A 19,839-nucleotide genomic window follows, 5' to 3' on the forward strand; every position below is an offset into this window, starting at 1 on the left:
GTTGTTAGGTGCTGTCAAATCGATTTCGACTCACAGCAATCCCATGCACAACAGAAGGAAACACTGCACTGGTATTGCTCCATCCTCACAATTGTTTCTATATTTGAGTCCATTGTTGTAGCCACTGTGTCAATCCATCTCCTCAGGATCTTCCTCTTTTTCACTGACCCTCTAATTTACCATGCATGATTTCCTTCTGGAGAGACTGATCCCCTCCTGGTAACATGTCCAAAGTATGTGAGACGTTATCTTGCCATTCTTGCTTCTAAGGAGCATTCTGTCTGTACTTCTTCCAAGACAGATTTGTTTGCTCTTTGGAAGTCCGTGGTATGTTATATATTCTTCGCCAGCACTACAGTTCAAAGGCATCAGTTTTTCTTTGGTCTTCCTTTCGCGTGCATATGAGGCAATTGAAAACGCCATGGCTTGGGTCAGGTGCACCTTAGTCCTCATGGCTACGTCTTTGCTTTTCAACACTTCAAAGAGGTCTTTTGCAGTTGATATTCCCAATGTTGAGCGTCTTTTGAATTCTTGATTGCTGCTTCCTTGGGTGTTGATTGTAGATACAAGTTAAATGAAATATTTGACACGGTCAATCTTTTCTACATTTTTCATGATGTTGCTTATTGGTCCAGTTGTGAGGATTTATGTTTTCTTTATGTTGAGGTGTAATCCATATTGAAGGCTGTGGTCTTTGATTTTCAACGGTAAGTGCTTCAAGTCCTCTTCCCTTTCAGCAAGCAAGGTTGTGTCATCTGCATAGTGCAGGTTGTTAATGAGTCTTCCTCCAGTCCTGATGCTGTGTTCTTCTTCATATAGTCCAGCTTCTTGGATTATTTGCTCAGCATACAGATTGAACAGGTATGGTGAAAGGATACAACCCTGATGCATACCTTTCCTGACTTTAAACCACTCAGTATCCCCTTGTTCTGTTTGAATGAATGTCTCTTAATTTCATGTATAGATTCCTCACTCCACATTAAGTGTTCCAGAATTCTCATTCTTTTGAAATATTATCCATAATTTGTTATGATCCATACAATTGAATGCTTCATCATAGTCAATAAAACACAGGTAAAATCTTTCTGGTATTCTCTGCTTTACTAACATACACATTTACTAACATACACGTAGCTGATATCTAGGTGAACCAGGTATTACTAATCCAGTTTTCTCAAACCACAAAGTTCAATTTTTAGATATTTTCTATACTTCCAAGTAAGTTGTACAATGTTGGATATATATTTTAAATTGAACAATGATTCACAAAAAGTCACTCAGAAAATATATGTGAATTAAAAATTTTATGTAAGTTCAAAAATACTCAGAAAGATAGATAAGCCTGAGTCTGGCACAGAATCTGGACCCTCCCCAGGTGTTGGTCATATACTCAGAAAAATAAAGTAAAGGGGAAGGTTATCACGCATACGGGGCCAGCTCTTCTGCCTTCATCATCCTGTCATCTGCCAGCGAAATTAACTTCAAGTGTGTCTGGGAACCTCCCGATTGCCCCCATAGCAAGATTCTTAGCTCTTCCTATAAAATATAACTGAAATTCCACTTTGAAACTTTCATGTCACTGGGCCCCATCTACTCAATTGTCTTGGTTTAGAACATGAGAAAAGGACACTGAAAAACTCTGATGCACAATTTTCTTATCTGTATGTATGGCCTGTAGGAGAAATGATCTGTAATGGATCTGAAGCTGTGTGATTACTAAGCTAGTAAAATGCCCACATCCTATGCTTGGCTACAGACCAAATTATGTTCCAAGAGGAAGGCATGAAAAAAAGTAAATATGTAGTATATAAATATAAACTAGTAGTTTGAAACCACCCACCAGCTCCGCAGGAGAAAGACCTGGAAATCTGCTCCCTTAAAGATTACAGTCAAGAAAACCCTGTGTTTTTGTTGTTGTTGCTCCATGCCATTGAGTCAGTTCAGACTCATAGTGACCCTACGTACAACAGAATGAAGCACTGCCTGGTCCTGCACCATCCTCACAATATTTCCTATCCTTTAGCCCATTGATGTAGCCACTGTGTCAATCCATCTTATCAAGGGTCTTCCTCTTTTTTGCTGACCCTCTACTTTACTAAGCATGATGTCCTTCTGCAAGGACTGATTTCTCCTGATAACATGTCCAAAGTATGTGAGACATAGTCTCACCATCCTTGCTTCTAAGGAACATTCTGGTTGCACTTCTTCCCAGACAGATTTGTTCATTCTCTTGGCAATCCATGGTATTTTTAATATTCTTCGCTAAAACCACAATTCAGTTTGTCAATTCTTCTTTGGTCTTCTTGATTTATTGTCCAGCTTTTGCATGCATATGAGGTGATTGAAAACACCATGGCTTGGGTTAGGTGCACTTTAGTCCTCAAGGGGACATCTTTGCTTTTTAACATCTTAAAGAGGTCTTTTGCTGCAGATTTGCTCAGTGCAACGTGTTGTTTGATTTCTTGACTGCTGCTTCCATGGGTGTTGATAGTGAATCCAAGTAAAATGATATCCTTAACCATTTCAAGTTTTTCTCTGTTTATCATGATTTTGCTAACTGGTTCAATTGCGGGGATTTTGTTTTCTTTACATTGATGCGTAATCCATACTGAAGGCTGTGGACTTTGATATTCTTCAGTAAGTACTTCAAGTCCTCTTCACTTTCAGCAAGTCAAGGTTGTGTCATGTGCATATGGCAGGTTGTTAAAGTCTTCCTCCTATCCTGATCCCAGGTTTTTCTTCATATAGTCCGGCTTCTTGGATTATTTACTCAGCATGTAGATTGAATAACATGGTGAAAGAACACAACTCTGAGGCATACCTTTCCTGATTTTAAACCATGAAGTATCCCCTTCTTCTGTTCAAAGGATTGCCTCATGATCTATGTATACATTCCTTATGAGCACAGTTAAGTGTTCTGGAATTCCCATTCTTCACAATGTTATCTGTGATTTGTTATATTCCACATAGTCAAATCTCTGCATAGTAAATAAAATTCAGGTAAACATCTTTCTCAAATTCTCTGCTTTCAGCCAGAATCCATCTGACATCAGCAATGATATCCCTGGTTCCACATCCTGTTCTGAATCTGGTTTAAATTTCTGGCAGCTCCCTGTATATGTGCTGCTGCAGTCACTTTTGAATGGTCTTCAGCAAAATTTTAGTTGTGTGTGATATTAATGATATTCTATGGTTTTCACATCCGGTAGGATCACCCTTTCTTGGGAATATGCATAAATATGGATCTTTTAGAGTAGGTTTGCTACGTAGCTGTCTTCCAAATTTCTTGGCATAGGCGAGTGAGCACTTCCAGGGCTGCATCCATTTCTTGAAACATCTCATTTGGTATTGAATCAACTCCTGGAGCCTTCTTTTTTTGCCAATGCCTTCAGTGCAGTGTGGACTTCTTCCTTCAGCACTATTGTTTCCTGATCACATGCTACCACCTGAAATGGTTGAATGTCGACCAATTCTTTTTGGTATACTGACTCTGTATATTCCTTCCTTCCTCTTTTGAAGATTTCTGCTTCTTTTAACATTTTCCTCATAGAATCCTTAAACATTGCAACTTGAAGCTTGAATTTTTTCTTCAGTTCTTTCAGCTTAAGAAATGCCGAGTAGGTTCTTCCTTTTTGGTTTTCTACCTCCAGGTCTTTGCACATATCATTGTAATACTTTGTCTTCTCAAGGTGCCCTTTGAAATTTTCTGTTCAGCTCTTTTACTTCATCATTTCTTCATATGACCCACAGAGTTGCTGTGAGTTGGAATGGACTTGAAGTTATCTAACAACAACAACAACAATTCATTGTCTATACCTCAATATTACCTTGAGGGGATTAAAAATATATAAAAGGATTATGGGCTTCTTTAAACTAATTCTTAAATAATAAATAGATTTCAGGGCATATGAAGGACTTACAATTTAGTCTACAAAAATGGTGTAAATTAAACTCCATGAGGATAATTACTTTCTAAATGTATTCCAGAATAATTATGATAAAAAATAATCCTGTCATCATATTAAGCTATATTTTCAAGGAATTTTAACTTCATTCATTTTTAAATTGTATGTTTTTTGATAAAAGGATTAAAGACCACTTAATTTATTTACTCTGTAAATCTCATTTTTCACATATTGAACTTACATGCTTGGCTATGACTTATCACCTGTGTAATTTGGATAAGTCATTTACATTCTTTATGTTTCACTTTTCAAATTTTTAAAACTGTAAATAATAATCACATGTACTTCTTGGTACTAATAAGAGGATTAAATGAATGGATAAATGCTACACACTTAGAATAGAGGCAACTAATGGCAAACAATAAATGCTAGCCATTCTATTGCTATTATCATTATTATAATAAATACTATAGAGATTTTAGAACTCTGTGATGCTCTTTTGTTCAAATATAGTGTTTAAAAATCTTATATTCTACAGAGGGGTCTCTGTTCTGTTTATAACAAGGCAGTCTTTACTCAACCAGCTGAAAATTGTTGAAAAGTAGCTGAGGCTGAGAAAATCTAATACAAAGTCTAAAAGCTTTAATACCAGTATTCAAAAACAATCACTTTGTTTTTTATTCAAATTATACTACTAATCCATTGTGGACACAAAATAATAATAATAATACCCTTGTTTACAAGAAAAGTCATTGTGATATGGTTAATGTCTCAGGCAGTATTGATAATAAACTATTTATTAAGCCTCCCTTGGTTTTCAGCCATTGTGCAACAGTATTTACATAGATTTCTATCTAAATTTTCATACTGAGACAGGAGTTGGAATCTACTCCAGACTCAACAGCAAAAAATGCAGCCTCACTAACCTCTTAAGTTTGTTTGACTGGAATAATTCGGGCTACTTGATTAAGTGCCTGGCCAAACAATTAATCCTTAGCAGAACCCAATAAGTTGAGTTCTAATATTTCTAAAATTGGATACAAACGGACACACATTTTAAGTCAGTTGTCCAAGAATACACAGCTAATAAGGAAAGGAAATTGTATTCAAACTCAGGCAGTCTTATTCCTGAGCCCCAAGAGTTAACAAAAATTTGCTCCTGCCTTTGCTTGGAAAACACAAGTGGTTTTTTGTGTGCATGTCTGTGTTTGTTTTTGAGCAAATTTTCGTAGTCTCTAAAGACATTGGTGGCCTGAACAGGAATCTAAAGTGTACAGACTTTCCAAGTGTGCCCCTGATACTTACAGAAAATGACAATATCTATTGAAATAACAGCCACTTTTTCAGTCAGTTGGGAAAGAATTATAAGAAATATAAGCAAGATATTTTGTTGCATGTTTTTAGTTAACAAAGCACTTATATTATTATTTTCATAACTGCAACATCTTTACAGTTTCACAACCTTTATCCAAGGCTTTCTTGGAGGCTTTTTTTCCCTCCTTGTTCCTTAGACTCTAGAAGAGAGGGATCAACATGGGGATCACTACAGTGTAAAAGATAGGAGCCATTTTGTCTGTGTCCAGTGAGTGGATTGCTGTAGGCTCTAGATACATGAAGATTAGTGTGCCATAGAAAATAGTGACAGCCACCATATGAGAGCCACAGGTGGAGATGGTCTTGAGTCACCCCTGGGTAGAGGAAGTCTTTAAAATGGCAACAATGATAAAGATGTAGGAGACGAGTACAATTGAAGAGGAACAGATCATATCAAAGCCAGCAAAAGAAAAGATCAGCATTCCCTTTGTGTGTGTCTGAACAGGACAGATCTAAGAGGTGAAGGTCATTGTAATAAAAATGGATAATTACATTGGGTCCACAGTAAGATAGACAGAAAGTGATACTGGTATGGAAGAGGGCAACCAGAAAGCTATATATATATATATATATATATATATATATATATATATATATACACATATATACACATATATCCATATGGATATATATATATGGAACAGCCACTAATTGAATGCAGACTCTTTTTAAAGTTAATATTGAGTAACGCAAGGGACTACCGATGGCTATGTAACGACCATACATCATGGAGGCTAAAAGGACACACTCAGTGATCATGCAGGTAAGAGAGTGGCCCAGTTGTGTTGCACAAGCGTGAAAAGGAATAGTATTGCATTCCACAACAAAATTTACCATCATCTTCAGGGTAAAGGCAGATGAGTAACAAAAGTCTGCAAAGGCCAGGTGGCTGAGGAAATAGTACACACTTTTAGAATAATCTCTTAATCTGAATCCAGTTTAGGTCTGTGGAAATGTTCTTTGGAATTTATTTATTTAGACTGTCTCCAAATGTTGTACACTGTACATCATTTAGGTGCTTAATGATAGAGGGTGAAAAAATGTGTCTTAATCATGTAAAGCTGTTTATAATATGGAAAATAATCCTATTTTTTCCTTAATATTAGTACTATAAGTCTACTGAAAAAAAAAATATAGAGGAAGAAGAAAAAAAAAGAAAGAAGTGGAAATGAAAGACAACAACAACAAAAAAGTGTTTAAAAATAGTACCAATCTGGATACCTAAAGATAAATAGTATTAATATTTTGGTTTTCATTTGTCATACTCAAATTTGCTAATTCATAATTTACTTATTAATTGATGTATTCAATCCATTATTTTTATGAGATGAGTTTATACCATAAGAAACCATTTTAATATGTTGTGAAAACCACTCACAGCCTTAATGCTACAATGTTTATTTTCCATATTTTTAAAGTCAATACAACATAGATTTTGCTATTTCACTGATTGTTAATTTTAATTGAAACATCTTTCTTCTTTTACAATTCTGCATTGGATAGGAATTTCTGCCGGAAACAAATCTCTTCACCCTGACAGCAGAAGACATATTCAGACATAACAGGGTTCTTCTTCAACTGAATTTAATAGAACGCCCTGGTGAACTAGGGCCGTCTTCTCATATATAAACTGCTCACTTCATACACAATCAAGATTATTCAGACCTTGTCCTCTGGAGAGGTTTCCCTTAGAAGAACTGTATATCTATTTCATGGCCAAAGGCATTATTCAGCAGTAACTGAGTTCATCCTCTTGGGACTCACAGACAATCCAGAGCTTCAAGCCATGCTCTTTGGAGTCTTCCTAGTGATTTTCTTAGTTACTGCTGTGGGTAATCTTGGTTTGATTGTGCTAATTCAAATCAGTCCTCAGCTTCACACACACACGTGTTTTTTCCTCTGTCATCTGGCTTTTGTTGATTTTTATGGTACCTCCTCTATTACCCTCCGACGTGTCTGTCAGTTCATCGTACTGTGGAGGCTTCTGTGTTGCTGTGTTGCTGGAAGCTATGCCACTGGTATTCAGATACCAGCAGGGTCACCCATGGAGGACAGGTTTCAGCTGAGCTTCCAGACTAAGACAGAATAGGAAGGAGGACCCGGCAGTCTACTTCTAAAAAGCATTAGCCAGTGAAAACCTTATGAATAGCAGCAGAACATTGTCTGATATAGTACTGGAAGATGAGCCCCCCACGTTGGAAGGCACTCAAAAGATGACTGGGGAAGAGCTGCCTCCTCAAAGTGAGTGGACCTTAATGACATGGACAGAGAAAGCTTTCGGGACTTTAATTTGCTGATGTGGCATGACTCCAAATGAGAAGAAACAGCTGCAAATATCCATTAATAATCGGAACCTGGAATGTATGAAGTATGAATCTAGAAAAATTGGAAATCGTCAAAAATGAAATGGAATGCATAAACATCGATATCCTAGGCATTAGTGAGCTGAAATGGACCGGTATTGGCCATTTTGAATCAGACAATCATATAATCTAGTATGCTAGGAATGACAACTCGAAAAGGAATGGTGTTGCATTCATTGTCAAAAAGAATGTTTCAAGATCTATCCTGAAGTGTAACGCTGTCACTGATATGATAATATCCATACGCCTACAAGGAAGACGAGTTATACGACTATTATTCAAATTTATGCACCAACCACTAGGGCCAAAGATGAAGAAATAGAATATTTTTATCAGCTGCTGCAGTCTGAAATTGATCCAACATGCAATCAAGATGCATTAATAATCACTGGCGATTGCAATGCAAAAGTTGGAAAAGAAGAAGGATCAGTAGTTGGAAAATATGGCCTTGGTGATAGAAACAATGCCAGAGAAAGAATGATGGAATTTTGAAAGACCAACAACTTCTTCATTGCAAATACCTTCTTTCACCAACATAAACGGCGACTGTACACAAGGACCTCTCCAGATGGAACACACAGAAATCAAGTTGACTACATCTGTGGAAAGAGACAATGGAAAAGCTCAATATCATCAGTCAGAACAAGGCCAGGGGCCGACTATGGAGCAGACCATTAATTGCTCATATGCAAGTTCAAGCTGAAACTGAAGAAAATCAGAGCAAGTCCGTGAGAGCCAAAATATGACCTTGAGCATATCCCACCTGAATTCAGAGACCATCTGAAGAATAGATTTGATGCATTGAACACTAGTGACCGAAGACCAGATGAGTTGTGGAATGACATCAAGGACATCATCCATGAAGAAAGCAAGAGGTCACAGAAAAGACAGAAAAGAAAGAAAAGACCAAGGTGGATGTCAGAGGAGACTCTGAAACTTGCTCTTGAGCATCAAGCAGCTAAAGCAAAAGGAAGAATTGATGAAGTAAAAGAACTGAACAGAACATTTCAAAGGGCCTCTCGAGAAGACAAAATAAAGTATTATAATGACATGTTCCTTGCTGGAGATGGAAAATGAAAAGGGAAGAACATGCTCAGCATTTCTCAAGCTGAAAGAACTGAAGAAAATATTCAAGTCTCACGTTACAATAGTGAAGGCTTCCATGGGGAAAATATTAAGTGATGCAGAAAGCATCAAAAGAAGATGGAACGAATACACAGAGTCATTATACCAAAAAGAATTAGTCGATATTCAACCATTTCAAGAGGTGGCATATGATCAGGAACCGATGGTACTGAAGGAAGAAGTCCAAACTGCTCTGAAGGCATTGGCAAAAAACAAGGCTCCAGGAATTGATGGAATATCAATTGAGATGTTTCAACAAACATATGCAGCGCTGGAGGTGCTCACTCGTCTATGCCAAGAAATATGGAAGACAGCTTTCTAGCCAACTGATTGGAAAAGATCCATATTTATGCCTACTCCCAAGAAAGGTGATCCAACTGAATCTGGAAATAATAGAACAATATCATTAATATCACACCAAGCAAAATTCTGCTGAAGATGATTCAAAAACAGTTGCAGCAGTATATCGACAAGGAACTGCCAGAAATTCAGGCCGGTTTCAGAACAGGACGTGGAACCAGGGATATCATTGCTGATATCAGATGGATCCTGGCTGAAATCAGAGAATACCAGAAGGATGTTTACCTGTGTTTTATTGATTATGCAAAGGCATTTGACTGTGTAGATCATAACAAACTATGGATAACACTGAGAAGAATGGGAACTCCAGAACACTTAATTGTGCTCATGAGGAATCTTTACATAGATCAAGAGGCAGTTGTTTGGGCAGAACCAGGGCATACTGATTGGTTTAAAGTCAGGAAAGGTGTGTGTCAGGGTTGTATTCTTTCACCAAACCTATTTAATCTGTATGCTGAATAAATAATATGAGAAGCTGGACTATACAAAGAAGAACGGGACATCAGAATTGGAAGATGACTCATTAACAGCCTGCGTTATGCAGATGACACAACCCTGCTTGCTGAAAGTGAAGAGGACTTGAAGCACATACTAATGAAGATGAAAGACCACAGCCTTCAGTATGGATTACACCTTGACATAAAGAAAACAGAAATCCTCACAACTGGTCCAATGAGCAACATCATGATAAACGGAGAAAAGATTGAAGTTGTCAAGGATTTCATTTTACTTGGATCGAGAATCAACAGCCATGGAAGCAGCAGTTAAGAAATCAAAAGACGCATTGCATTGGGCAAATCTGCTGCAAAGGACCTCTTCAAAGCGTTGAAGAGGAAAGATGTCACCCTGAAGACTAAGGTGCACCTGACCCAAGCCATGGTATTTTCAATTGCATCATACGCATGTGAAAGCTGAATAATGAATAAGGAAGACTGAAGAAGAGTTGACGCCTTTGAATTGTGGTGTTGGCGAAGAATATTGAATATACCATGGACTGCCAAAAGAACAAACAAATCTGTCTTAGAAGAAGTACAGCCAGAATGCTTCTTAGAAGCAAGGATGGCGAGACTGCGTCTTACATACTTTAAACATGTTGTTAGCAGGGATGAGTCCCTGGAGAAGGACATCATGCTTGGCAGAGTACAGGATCAGCAGAAAAGAGGAAGACCCTCAACGAGGTGGATTGACACACTGGCTGCAACAATGAGCTCAAGCATAACAACGATTGTAAGGATGGTGCAGGACTGGGCAATGTTTCACTCTGCTGTGCATAGGGTCACTATGAGTCGGAACCAACTCGACGGCACCTTATCAACAACAACAATCTCTATTACCCAAACACCCTGGTGAACATTTTGTGTGATATTAAACGTATGTCACTTTTTGTATATGTAATGTAGGTGTGTTGTTTTATCATATTTTCAGTTTGGGAATTATTACTGCTCTCTGTCATGGTTAATGACTGGCATGTGGCCATCTGCAACCCTTTACTCTGTGTACTTCTCATGCCTAGGAAAATCTTCATTCAAATGGTCACTAGCACATACATTTTTGGATTGACAGTGGGAATTGTACAGGCAGTGCCTACATTCCACATGTCTTTCTGTGACTCTAATGTGGTCAACCAGTTCTACCGGGATGATGTTCTCTTGATTGCTCTACCTTGTTCTGATACACATGCCAAAGAGCTAATGCTGTTAATTATTGCTGGAGTCAATGTGTTTCGCTCACTTATAGTTGTTCTCATCTCCTATGTCTTCATTCTCTTTGCCATCCTGAGGATCCACTCTGCTGAAAGAAGACAGAAAGCCTTCTCTACCTGGGCTTCTCGTCTATGTTCTCTTACTATGTACAAAGGGACCTTGATGTTCATGTACCTACAGCCCAAGTCAAGCTACTCACTGGATAAAGACAAATTTTCCTCAGTGTTCTAGGCAGTGGTGATACCCGTGCTAAACCCATTGATCTATAGTTCAAGGAATCAGGAGGTAAAAAAGGCCCTGAAAAGAATTATTGAAAAAAAATATATTCTAACGATCAATGGTGAGATTCATTTTCACGAAAAAAATGCCAGAAACACAGTTTGGAGTTTTTTGAGTCAAGTTTGTACAATGGTACAGTGCTAATAAGTGTAGGAATCCTTGCCCTCTGGGGCTCAGTTTATTGAAAATAGTTATTTGCTTGTCCTTTGTTTTATCCTTTTTGGTGGTGTTTCATAAATTTTTGTTTCATTGTTAAATTTTAAAATAAAGAAAAGAATTAACAGCCCTTTTTGACCATTAAATATCTCATCAATAGAGATAGAGCATACAGTTTCTTGAAATGATGAATTCTAAGTGGAGATGGGGTGAGACACCAGTATATTTCTAACTAGTACATAATATAACAACCACCTATGGACTAGGCCCAAATATTAACCCTGCCTTTTTGTCATTGTAGGGAATCCCTAACCCAGGCAACCATGGCATAGATCAATAGAAAGAGCTATGTACAATGAACAACACTTAAGAGATAGGTAATATAAACATCTGGACTACCTTTCCATATAACGTGTTCATACAATCCTGGAAATAGACTTTGTGGTTTCGACAGAGGGAAAGCAGTTTAAAATATCTCCGTAAACCAATGCGTGAACGTGTTCTCAGGCCCAAGTGTATTTCAAGCTACCTTGCAATTCTCTCACATCTCTGTAGAAAAACTAAAATTAAGTTAATAATTACAGATTAATTAGAAATAAAACAATGCAAAAATATATAGTGACTTCTGTAAAATTTCTGTTCAAGATGCTTTTATTGTGGTTGTTAAATTCACAAAACTAAAACACAAAAACCAACCCTGTTACCGTCAAGTCAATTCTGACCTCATACTGATCCTTGTAGGACAGAGCAGAGGTGCCCCATAGGGTTTCCAAGGCTGTAACCTTTACAGAAGCAGACAGTGACATCTTTCTCACACGGAGGAGCTGGTGGGTTTGAATCGTGGACCTTGAGATTAGCAGTAGGGCACTTAAACCCTGGGCCACCCAAAATGGTATTATTAAGAACTAGAAAAATAATGTTAATTGGACAAAATATTCACAATAATTAAGGTTGATCTTGTGTGTGTGTTTGTATAAAAAGAAGGGGTTGATTGTGATTTTTCTATCTATTCATCTTTCTGTTTATTATTCTACACACATACATGGGTGAAATGGTAATGAATAGAGTTCATTGCAGGGTTTGATCTATGTACCTTTAAATGCTTTCCAGCACAGTGCAGGATAAAATAAGTTCTTTTTCAGTTATTATCCCTTGTGAACAGAACTTTCAAGCATAATTCTCTGAGATCAAACTAAGTACACCAGTAGCAAATAAGAAATCCATGCTAGTTGTTAATTGCAACAGATTGAATTTCTTGTCTAGAGTTGGATATTTGGTACAATCCAAATTATTAGTTAGTGGTGGGTTAATATACTTTGATCTAATGCATATCATGACCACTTATTGAAATTTATAAATTTAGTAAGACCGATATTAAAGTATAAAAAAGTAAACCAAGTACAATTAAATGTTCTCCATGTTGTTTTCTAAAACGTTAGAATGATCTTTGTTAAGCAATTATTCTTTGTTAGACTTTGGCTCAGCAAAGTTATCTGTCATTTCAAATAATTGTTCCTTGCTTGTGAGGCAAATTGAATCCCAAAAGATCAACTATAACATAATTTGCTATGCTCATGAGACATCGTTACATTGTTTCTCATAAATTTTAAAGAATGATGTAATACAAGGAAAAGCCTCTAGAGGGACTACAAACCATACAAAATGCACTGACAGTACTTAAGTACTGGTAAGTATTGTTGGCATTCCCGGAATTGGCTTCAAGACTAATTGAATTCTTTTTGGTTTTGTCATAGATTACTCAAAAACAGCAATGCAGTACTGAAAAATATTCAAGGCATTTGAGGTAGTAAAAAAGGGTTTGGAGTAACACAAACTTTGGATTCATATGTTCAATTATTTTACAAGTGTTTTTGGAGTATCTACTGATTGCTGAGTCCTGTTGGGTATTGGAGGTAAAACTGGGGAAAATATAGAACCATTTTGGCTTACCAAGAATTTCAAATTTAGAGTAGGTTACAGACAAATTAACAGGTAGGTGAATAGTTCAGAGTAGCACATGAGAGATAATAAAAGCCCTACAGAAAGAAGTGAAATTTCACCTGGGATTGGAAGGAGAAGCTGAAAGAAAGTAGCCAACCAGAGGGGTGAAGGTAAAAAAAGGAGTATTCTGACAAAACTATGCACAAACTATGATGTCACATCTGAGAAACTGAAGCAACATGGCTGAGGCATGGAGATTACATGAGGGATATCAGAAGAGATGAGACTAGTCTGCAAAGCAGGAGTTTGTTTTCAAGGGTCGATTTAGTCACTTTAAGGGCTTTGAACTTTATCCTAAGTTCAGTTGAAGAAAAAGTTGAGACTTACCAGTTAGGAAGAGCTCTTGGGCTGCCATATGCACGAAAAGGGTTATAAAACTAGAGGCTAGGATAAAAGAGAGCAATATTTAGGCTTTCCCTCCAGGAAAGGTGTGATAGAAGTCTAGATAAAGAAAAGAATTCATGATATAGAGGACATTAGAAGAGGACGTATTTGAAAAAAATGGATTAAAAAATTAGAAGTGTTCAATAATTAATTATTTGTTGGTAAAAGAAGGAAGGTACATGAAATGTTTTCTTGGTTTCTCACCTGGATAAATGGCTGGAAGATGGTACCATTCACTGAGATAGGAAATATATGCTGTAAGGCATATGAATGGGGTGGGGTGGTTTTGAAACTCTGATTTTTCTTTTGAACATGTTAAATTTAGGTACCTCTGAAATATTTAATTAATGTTATCTGGAAATCTGTTGGATATATGTACCTGGAATTTAGAGAAAAACCTATCTTAGATATTTAAGTTGATGCATCATCAGTACATAAACGACAATTGTCCTCATATCATTAAATGAGAGCTTGCAACAAGAATGTTCAAAAAGGAAATGAGTTGGCTAAGGGTGGAACTCTAAAGTAAGATAGTCATTTAAAATATAGACAAAGAAAACATATCTATCAAGGGAGAGTAAAAGTGGACAGAAGGATGGAAAAACCCAGAAATTCTGGCTACTTGAAAGCCAAAAAACAATGTTTTTTAGGATAAAAGAAAATGGTGTCCAATGCTACAGAGAAGTCAAGTGTGAAGTCTTCATTGGATTTGGGAAAAAGGAGAGTATTGCTGTACTTCATGAACATAATTTCAATGCAATGCTGAGAAAAAACATAACAATAGTACAATAGGTCAAGATATGAATGTGAAAGAGGGGGTAAGTGTTGACAACTTTTCTCGGGTGTTTGGTAATGAAGGGTGAAAGACAAGAGCAGAGGTAGAGGGTTATCTTAGGTAAAGGGGCAGGAGTAGAAATGAAAGAACACTGGTGAGGTTTGACCATATACTTTGTTTATAGAACAATGCAAATGGTTGAATGAATTAGCAGAGGAGAAGATATGGAATGCAAAACAGCATGTGATCAAAATATAAGTTTAGGCATTAGAAATAGAGGTGTGCTTGATCCAAGCCATAGTCTGTTTGATGGCCTCATATATATGTGAAAGCTGGGCAATTAAAAAAGTACTACTGAAGAAGGATTGATGCATTTGAATTATGGTGTCGGTGAAAAATATTGAACATACCATGGACTGTCAGAAGAATGAGCACATCTGCCTTGGGAAAAATAGTCAGAATGCTCCCCAGAAGTGAGGATGGTGAGATTTTGCCTTATGTACTTTCCACATGTTATTAGGAGGAAACAGACCCTGGAGAAGGACATCATCTTTGGTAAAGCAGAGAGTCAGTGAAAAAAGAGGAAGACAACCAAAGAGAAGGATTGACAAAGTGCCTGAGACAATGGGCTGAAATAGTAATGATTGTGAGGATGGCTCAGGACCAGTCGGTGTTTCATTTTGTTGTAAATAGGGTTGCTTTGAGTTGGAACCCTACTGAATGCCACCTAACAACAGCATTAGAAAAAAAAAAAATCCTCCAAAAAAAAATGTGGAAGCTGGTAGTTTTACACAACTCTTCAAAAGAAGTTGAATTTTTTTTTTGTTTCATTATTTAAATTCTTATGATGGAATTATTGGTATTTTTTTTATTGAGAATAAAGGGGTGTTTTTTTTTTTTATTGAAGAGTAGAGTGTGAAGAAATTCAAAGGGCCTGAAATAATAGTTACATATAGACTGAGAGAAAGTTGATTCAGGAAAAAGCCAATCTTCTGGGGAAAAAGTAAGTGACTACTTTTGAATATAAGTTTCTAATTTTTCACTTTTGCCTGCTTGATGTTCTTGGGAGTTCAGGTACAATTGTGAAGGAAGAATATTTAAAAATACCTAGATGTTAGTTGATCTGGAAAGAAATAAGATCAGGATGTTTAGGATGTTGACAAGAATAATTGTAGTAATAAATCATGGAATCTAAGCTATGTAGGGGAAGAACTAAATAAAAAAAAATTTTTTTAAGGAGGTGACAAAATGGAAGAGAAATAATTAGTGGGAAATAGCGATATGAGTGGAGACCTGGTATGCAAAGTTGTATTGTCTGACTAAGATGTTAATGGGAAGGGTTGTGATCTAAAGAAAATGTTCTAATTTTGAATATTTAGCATTTAATCAATTTCCAGATAAACAAGATCCAAGATGAAGCCATGAGAACGGGAAGTTCAAGGCTGTTGCTCTTGGGATCACTGATACCAAGATTTCAAGGATTCAAGGAACGATGCATTAAATGTGTGTTTTTTGTGGGCACTGATGCCAAATTTATGAAAAAGTAACAGAATGGTCTTGGTGCCAAAATCTTCAATAAATAAGAAGGAGTGACGTAGGAATATCTAAGTGACAACAATGAAGATGGTTTTAAGCTTCAAATCATTAAAAGAGTTTACTCAAATTGATGATATAATAATAAGTAAAAAAAAAAAAAATGCCCTGAGCATGAATAATGCCTTGTCTTATCTCCCAAATTTGAAATATGTGTAGAGTTACAAATTAAGCCACCTTGAAGAAGTAGGTCTTCAAGGGGAGCCAAGATTTAGTTTAACCAAACCAAAAAACAAACAAAAAAACATTGCCTTCAAGTCCATTCCAACAAATAGTGAACCTATAGGACAGAATTGTCCCATAGAGTTTCCAAGGAGTGGCTATTGGATTCGAACTGCTGACTATTTGGTTAGCAGCCTACTCTTTAACGACTGTGCCAACAGGGCCCCATTAGTTTAAGCAAGGGAGGATAAAATGAAGATGTTGGAGAATTTGGTAATATCAGAGCAAGAGTTGCCCATATTTCAAAACAACACAACTATGTAAGTACTAGAGAGAATAAGAGCCAAGAGGGGCAGGGATCAAAGTTAAAGTTAGTGAGGCAATGGGAGAACGCTTTTCAAAATATTGCAAAACAAATAAACTCCTTGATAAATAACTGTGATGAGAGTACACACGGAGTAAGTCTCAATGTAAATAATATTAACACTATTAAGAGCTAAATTTTATTTAGCACATAGTATGAGATAATGGACAATGAATAAGGAAACCGAAGAAGAGTTGATGCCTTTGAATTGTGGTGTTGGCGAAGAAGATCGAATATACCACGGACTGCCAAAAGAATGAACAAATTTGTCTTAGAGGAAGTACAACCAGAATGGTCCTTGAAGGCAAGGATGGTGAGACTGCGTCTTACATACTTTGTACATGTTGCCAGGAGGGATCAGTTCCTGGAAGACATCATGCTTTGCAGAGACAGGGTCAGCGGAAAAGTGGAAGACCCTCAACGAGGTGCACTGACACAGTGGCTGCAACAATGAGCTCAAGCATAACGATTGTAAGGATGGCGCAGGACCGAGCAGTGTTTCATTCTGTTGTGCATAGGGTCGCTATGAGTCGGAACCGACTTGACAGCACCTAACAACACAACGTGAGATAGGCACTGCTCTAAGCATTTGACATGGACTTGGATTGCCTTTCCAATGCTGTTTTGTTTCTGGTAAGTGTGGGAAATCATTCCTCTCTGAAATGAGATCATTGAATAAACTATGAATTGAGGTTAGGGATTCAAGGCTGGGACTAGTTAGTGTGTTACTCTTCTTCATCCCATGCTGGTCAAAAAATGTAAAGAAAACCTAAACTCTCTTCCTCCATTTGTATATCTCAAAATAAAGGTGACACCTGTATTATGAACCTATAAGCTTGATAAAATCTGAGACAAAATAGTTAGAAAGACAAATCACTTTGTGGTAATGTAAAGTTCATTAAAAGGGCCCTCGTTTTGTTTAGCTAGAAACCAGCTTGCATTTCTACAAATTCGTTTTAGGATGTTTTCTTTTCCTGCTTTGCATTTGGAACTTGGAAGATACATGATAAATGTGCTTTGTGAATCACTTAATGCATCTTTAACTTGTTCTGCAATTTTCAAATAGAAAGAGTCTGTTTATATTTCCACGGTATTTTTCTCCTTTAATTCACAAAAACTACACAACAATTGAAGAAAAAAACAGGAATTACAGGTAGGAGAAAAAAATTAAAAAGATCCTGAGTTTATGGTAAAGAGATCAACAGTATTCAAAATTTTAACTCTGAACTTTTATATTAACTATTCTGGGATGAATTTTTGGAATTTATTTCATTTTTATTGTGATTTTTTAAAGGATTTATTATACTTTTTTTTTTTTAAAGGATTTAGTATATTGGGGCAGTACTACTCTGCCCGATAGGGTAGCTATGAGTCGGAATCGACTCTATGACACTGGATTTTAGTATACTTTTATTTAAAGTATTAAAATAACTTTAAAAAACATTTTGGCATCTGTGTTCAAAAATCTGCCAATCTTTATCTCCTCTTACTAAAAATAGATATGTCATAGATTTTTCAGTTATATGAAATTTTAAATAAAATGCCATCTTTTTACTTTTACTATTCCCTACATAATCTCATGTTTTGGAATTTCTGCCTAGATCAGATGCCTTCAGTCTAAACGCAGAACTAGCATGAAGATTGTCCTGGTGGGTCAGAGCCGTCTTCTAACATCTGCTTGATGATTACCAGCGGACTCAAGATTACTTGGAACTGTGATTTGAAGGGGTTTATTGCAATCTTTTCATGGCCAAACGCAACCATTCAGCTGTGACTGAGTTCATCCTCTTGGGACTCACAGATAACCCAGAACTTCAAGCCATTCTCTTTAGTGTCTTCCTAGTGATCTACTTAATTAGTGTCCTGGGTAATCTTGGTTTGATGGTGCTAATCCAAGTAAGTCCTCAGCTTCACACACCCATGTATTTTTTTCTCAACCATCTGGCTTTTGTTGATTTTTCTTTTACTTCATCTGTCACACCAAACACCTTAGTGAACTTTTTCTGTGAAGTTAAAAGTATAACATTTTATGCGTGTGCCACCCAGGTATGTTGCTTTATCACATTTGTAGTTTGCGAACTCTACTTGCTTTCCATCATGGCGTATGATCGGTATGTTGCCATCTGCAACCCTTTACTCTATGTCATTCTCATGCCTAGAAAACTCTGTATTCAACTGGTTGCTAGCACATATGTTTTTGGTTTTACTGTGGGTCTTGTACAGACAGTAGTGACATTCCGTTTGTCTTTTTGTGACTCCAATATGGTCAACCACTTCTACTGTGACGACGTTCCTTTGGTTGCTTTGGCCTGCTCTCACACCCAAGTCAAAGAGCTGATGTTGTTAATCATTGCTGGGTTCAATACACTTTTCTCTCTACTGATTGTGTTAATTTCCTATGGCTTAATTGTCTTAACCATCCTTAGGATCCACTCTGCTGAGGGAAGAAAGAAAGCCTTTTCCACCTGTGTGTCCCACCTGACCTCCATCACAATATTTTATGGGACCCTTATTTTTATGTACCTCCAGCCCAAGTCAACCCACTCCCTGATCACAGATAAATTTGCTTCAGTGTTTTATGTGGTGGTGACTCCCATGCTAAACCCACTGATCTACAGCTTGAGAAACCAGGAGGTAAAAAATGCACTGAAGAGAATTATGGAAAAGTTGTGTTTGGCTAGCAGATAAATGAAGAGCCATAGGGCAGGGATCACGAAACTTAGAGTTATATCCTGTCTAGAGTCACAGTCCTGGTAAATGACAAAGCCAAATCCCTTATTTCAAGTGTTCGAGCACACTATTCTGAGGTACAGTTCTGTAGACTCACGGTGAGTTTCATTCACTGTTTATTTCCAATAATCTCTACATGAAAATCATTTTGTAAATTTTATTTGGGTTGTTGAAAGAAGAGTGTGGGAAGGAGAGAGGGAGGGAGGCGAAGAGAAAAATAGAGAGAAATCCTTTTTGGATATGTTATCCTTCAGCAGTAGAGTTTTAGGAAATACTTATTTTACCTGAAATCCATATGATATTGAGAATAGATCAACATCTGATATCTTACTTTGAAAATCTGCTGCCGGGATAATCTGGAAACCATGTCAAAGTTTAATAGCAGGTGTTTTGGGTTGGAACACTCTGAATAATTTTCCTGGTAGTCCACTTTCTCTGCACCCAGCTGGGAAAGATAACTCAAGCAGAGTTACCCTGACATTGAGCATTTAGTGGCATTGATTCTGTATCAGTTTAGATCATTTGGGCTACTTCATACCATTATGATTCACTGCCCATATATATG

The 19,839-nt window shown here is 37.0% G+C and overlaps 1 protein-coding gene and 1 pseudogene across 1 annotated transcript; one reads left to right on the forward strand and one right to left on the reverse strand.

Annotated features, from left to right (window-relative positions):
* Window positions 1-1,608: 1,608 nt before the first annotated feature.
* On the reverse strand, window positions 1,609-6,116 carry LOC135232105 (olfactory receptor 8U3-like; annotated as a pseudogene).
* Window positions 6,117-18,231: 12,115 nt separating this feature from the next.
* Window positions 18,232-19,232, forward strand: LOC100653711 (olfactory receptor 5AL1-like). The gene has a single exon (XM_064288097.1). The coding sequence runs from the start codon at window positions 18,291-18,293 to the stop codon at window positions 19,230-19,232; it is 942 nt and encodes a 313-aa protein (XP_064144167.1). The 5' UTR covers window positions 18,232-18,290.
* The last annotated feature ends 607 nt before the right edge of the window (window positions 19,233-19,839 follow it).

Source organism: Loxodonta africana, chromosome 7 (assembly GCF_030014295.1).
Source record: "Loxodonta africana isolate mLoxAfr1 chromosome 7, mLoxAfr1.hap2, whole genome shotgun sequence".
Classification (NCBI taxonomy): domain Eukaryota; kingdom Metazoa; phylum Chordata; class Mammalia; order Proboscidea; family Elephantidae; genus Loxodonta; species Loxodonta africana.

What these genes read in the sequence shown, in the direction of transcription:
- LOC100653711 (XM_064288097.1), top strand. Translation starts at nt 18,291, where the DNA reads ATGGCCAAACGCAACCATTCAGCTGTGACTGAGTTCATCCTCTTGGGA.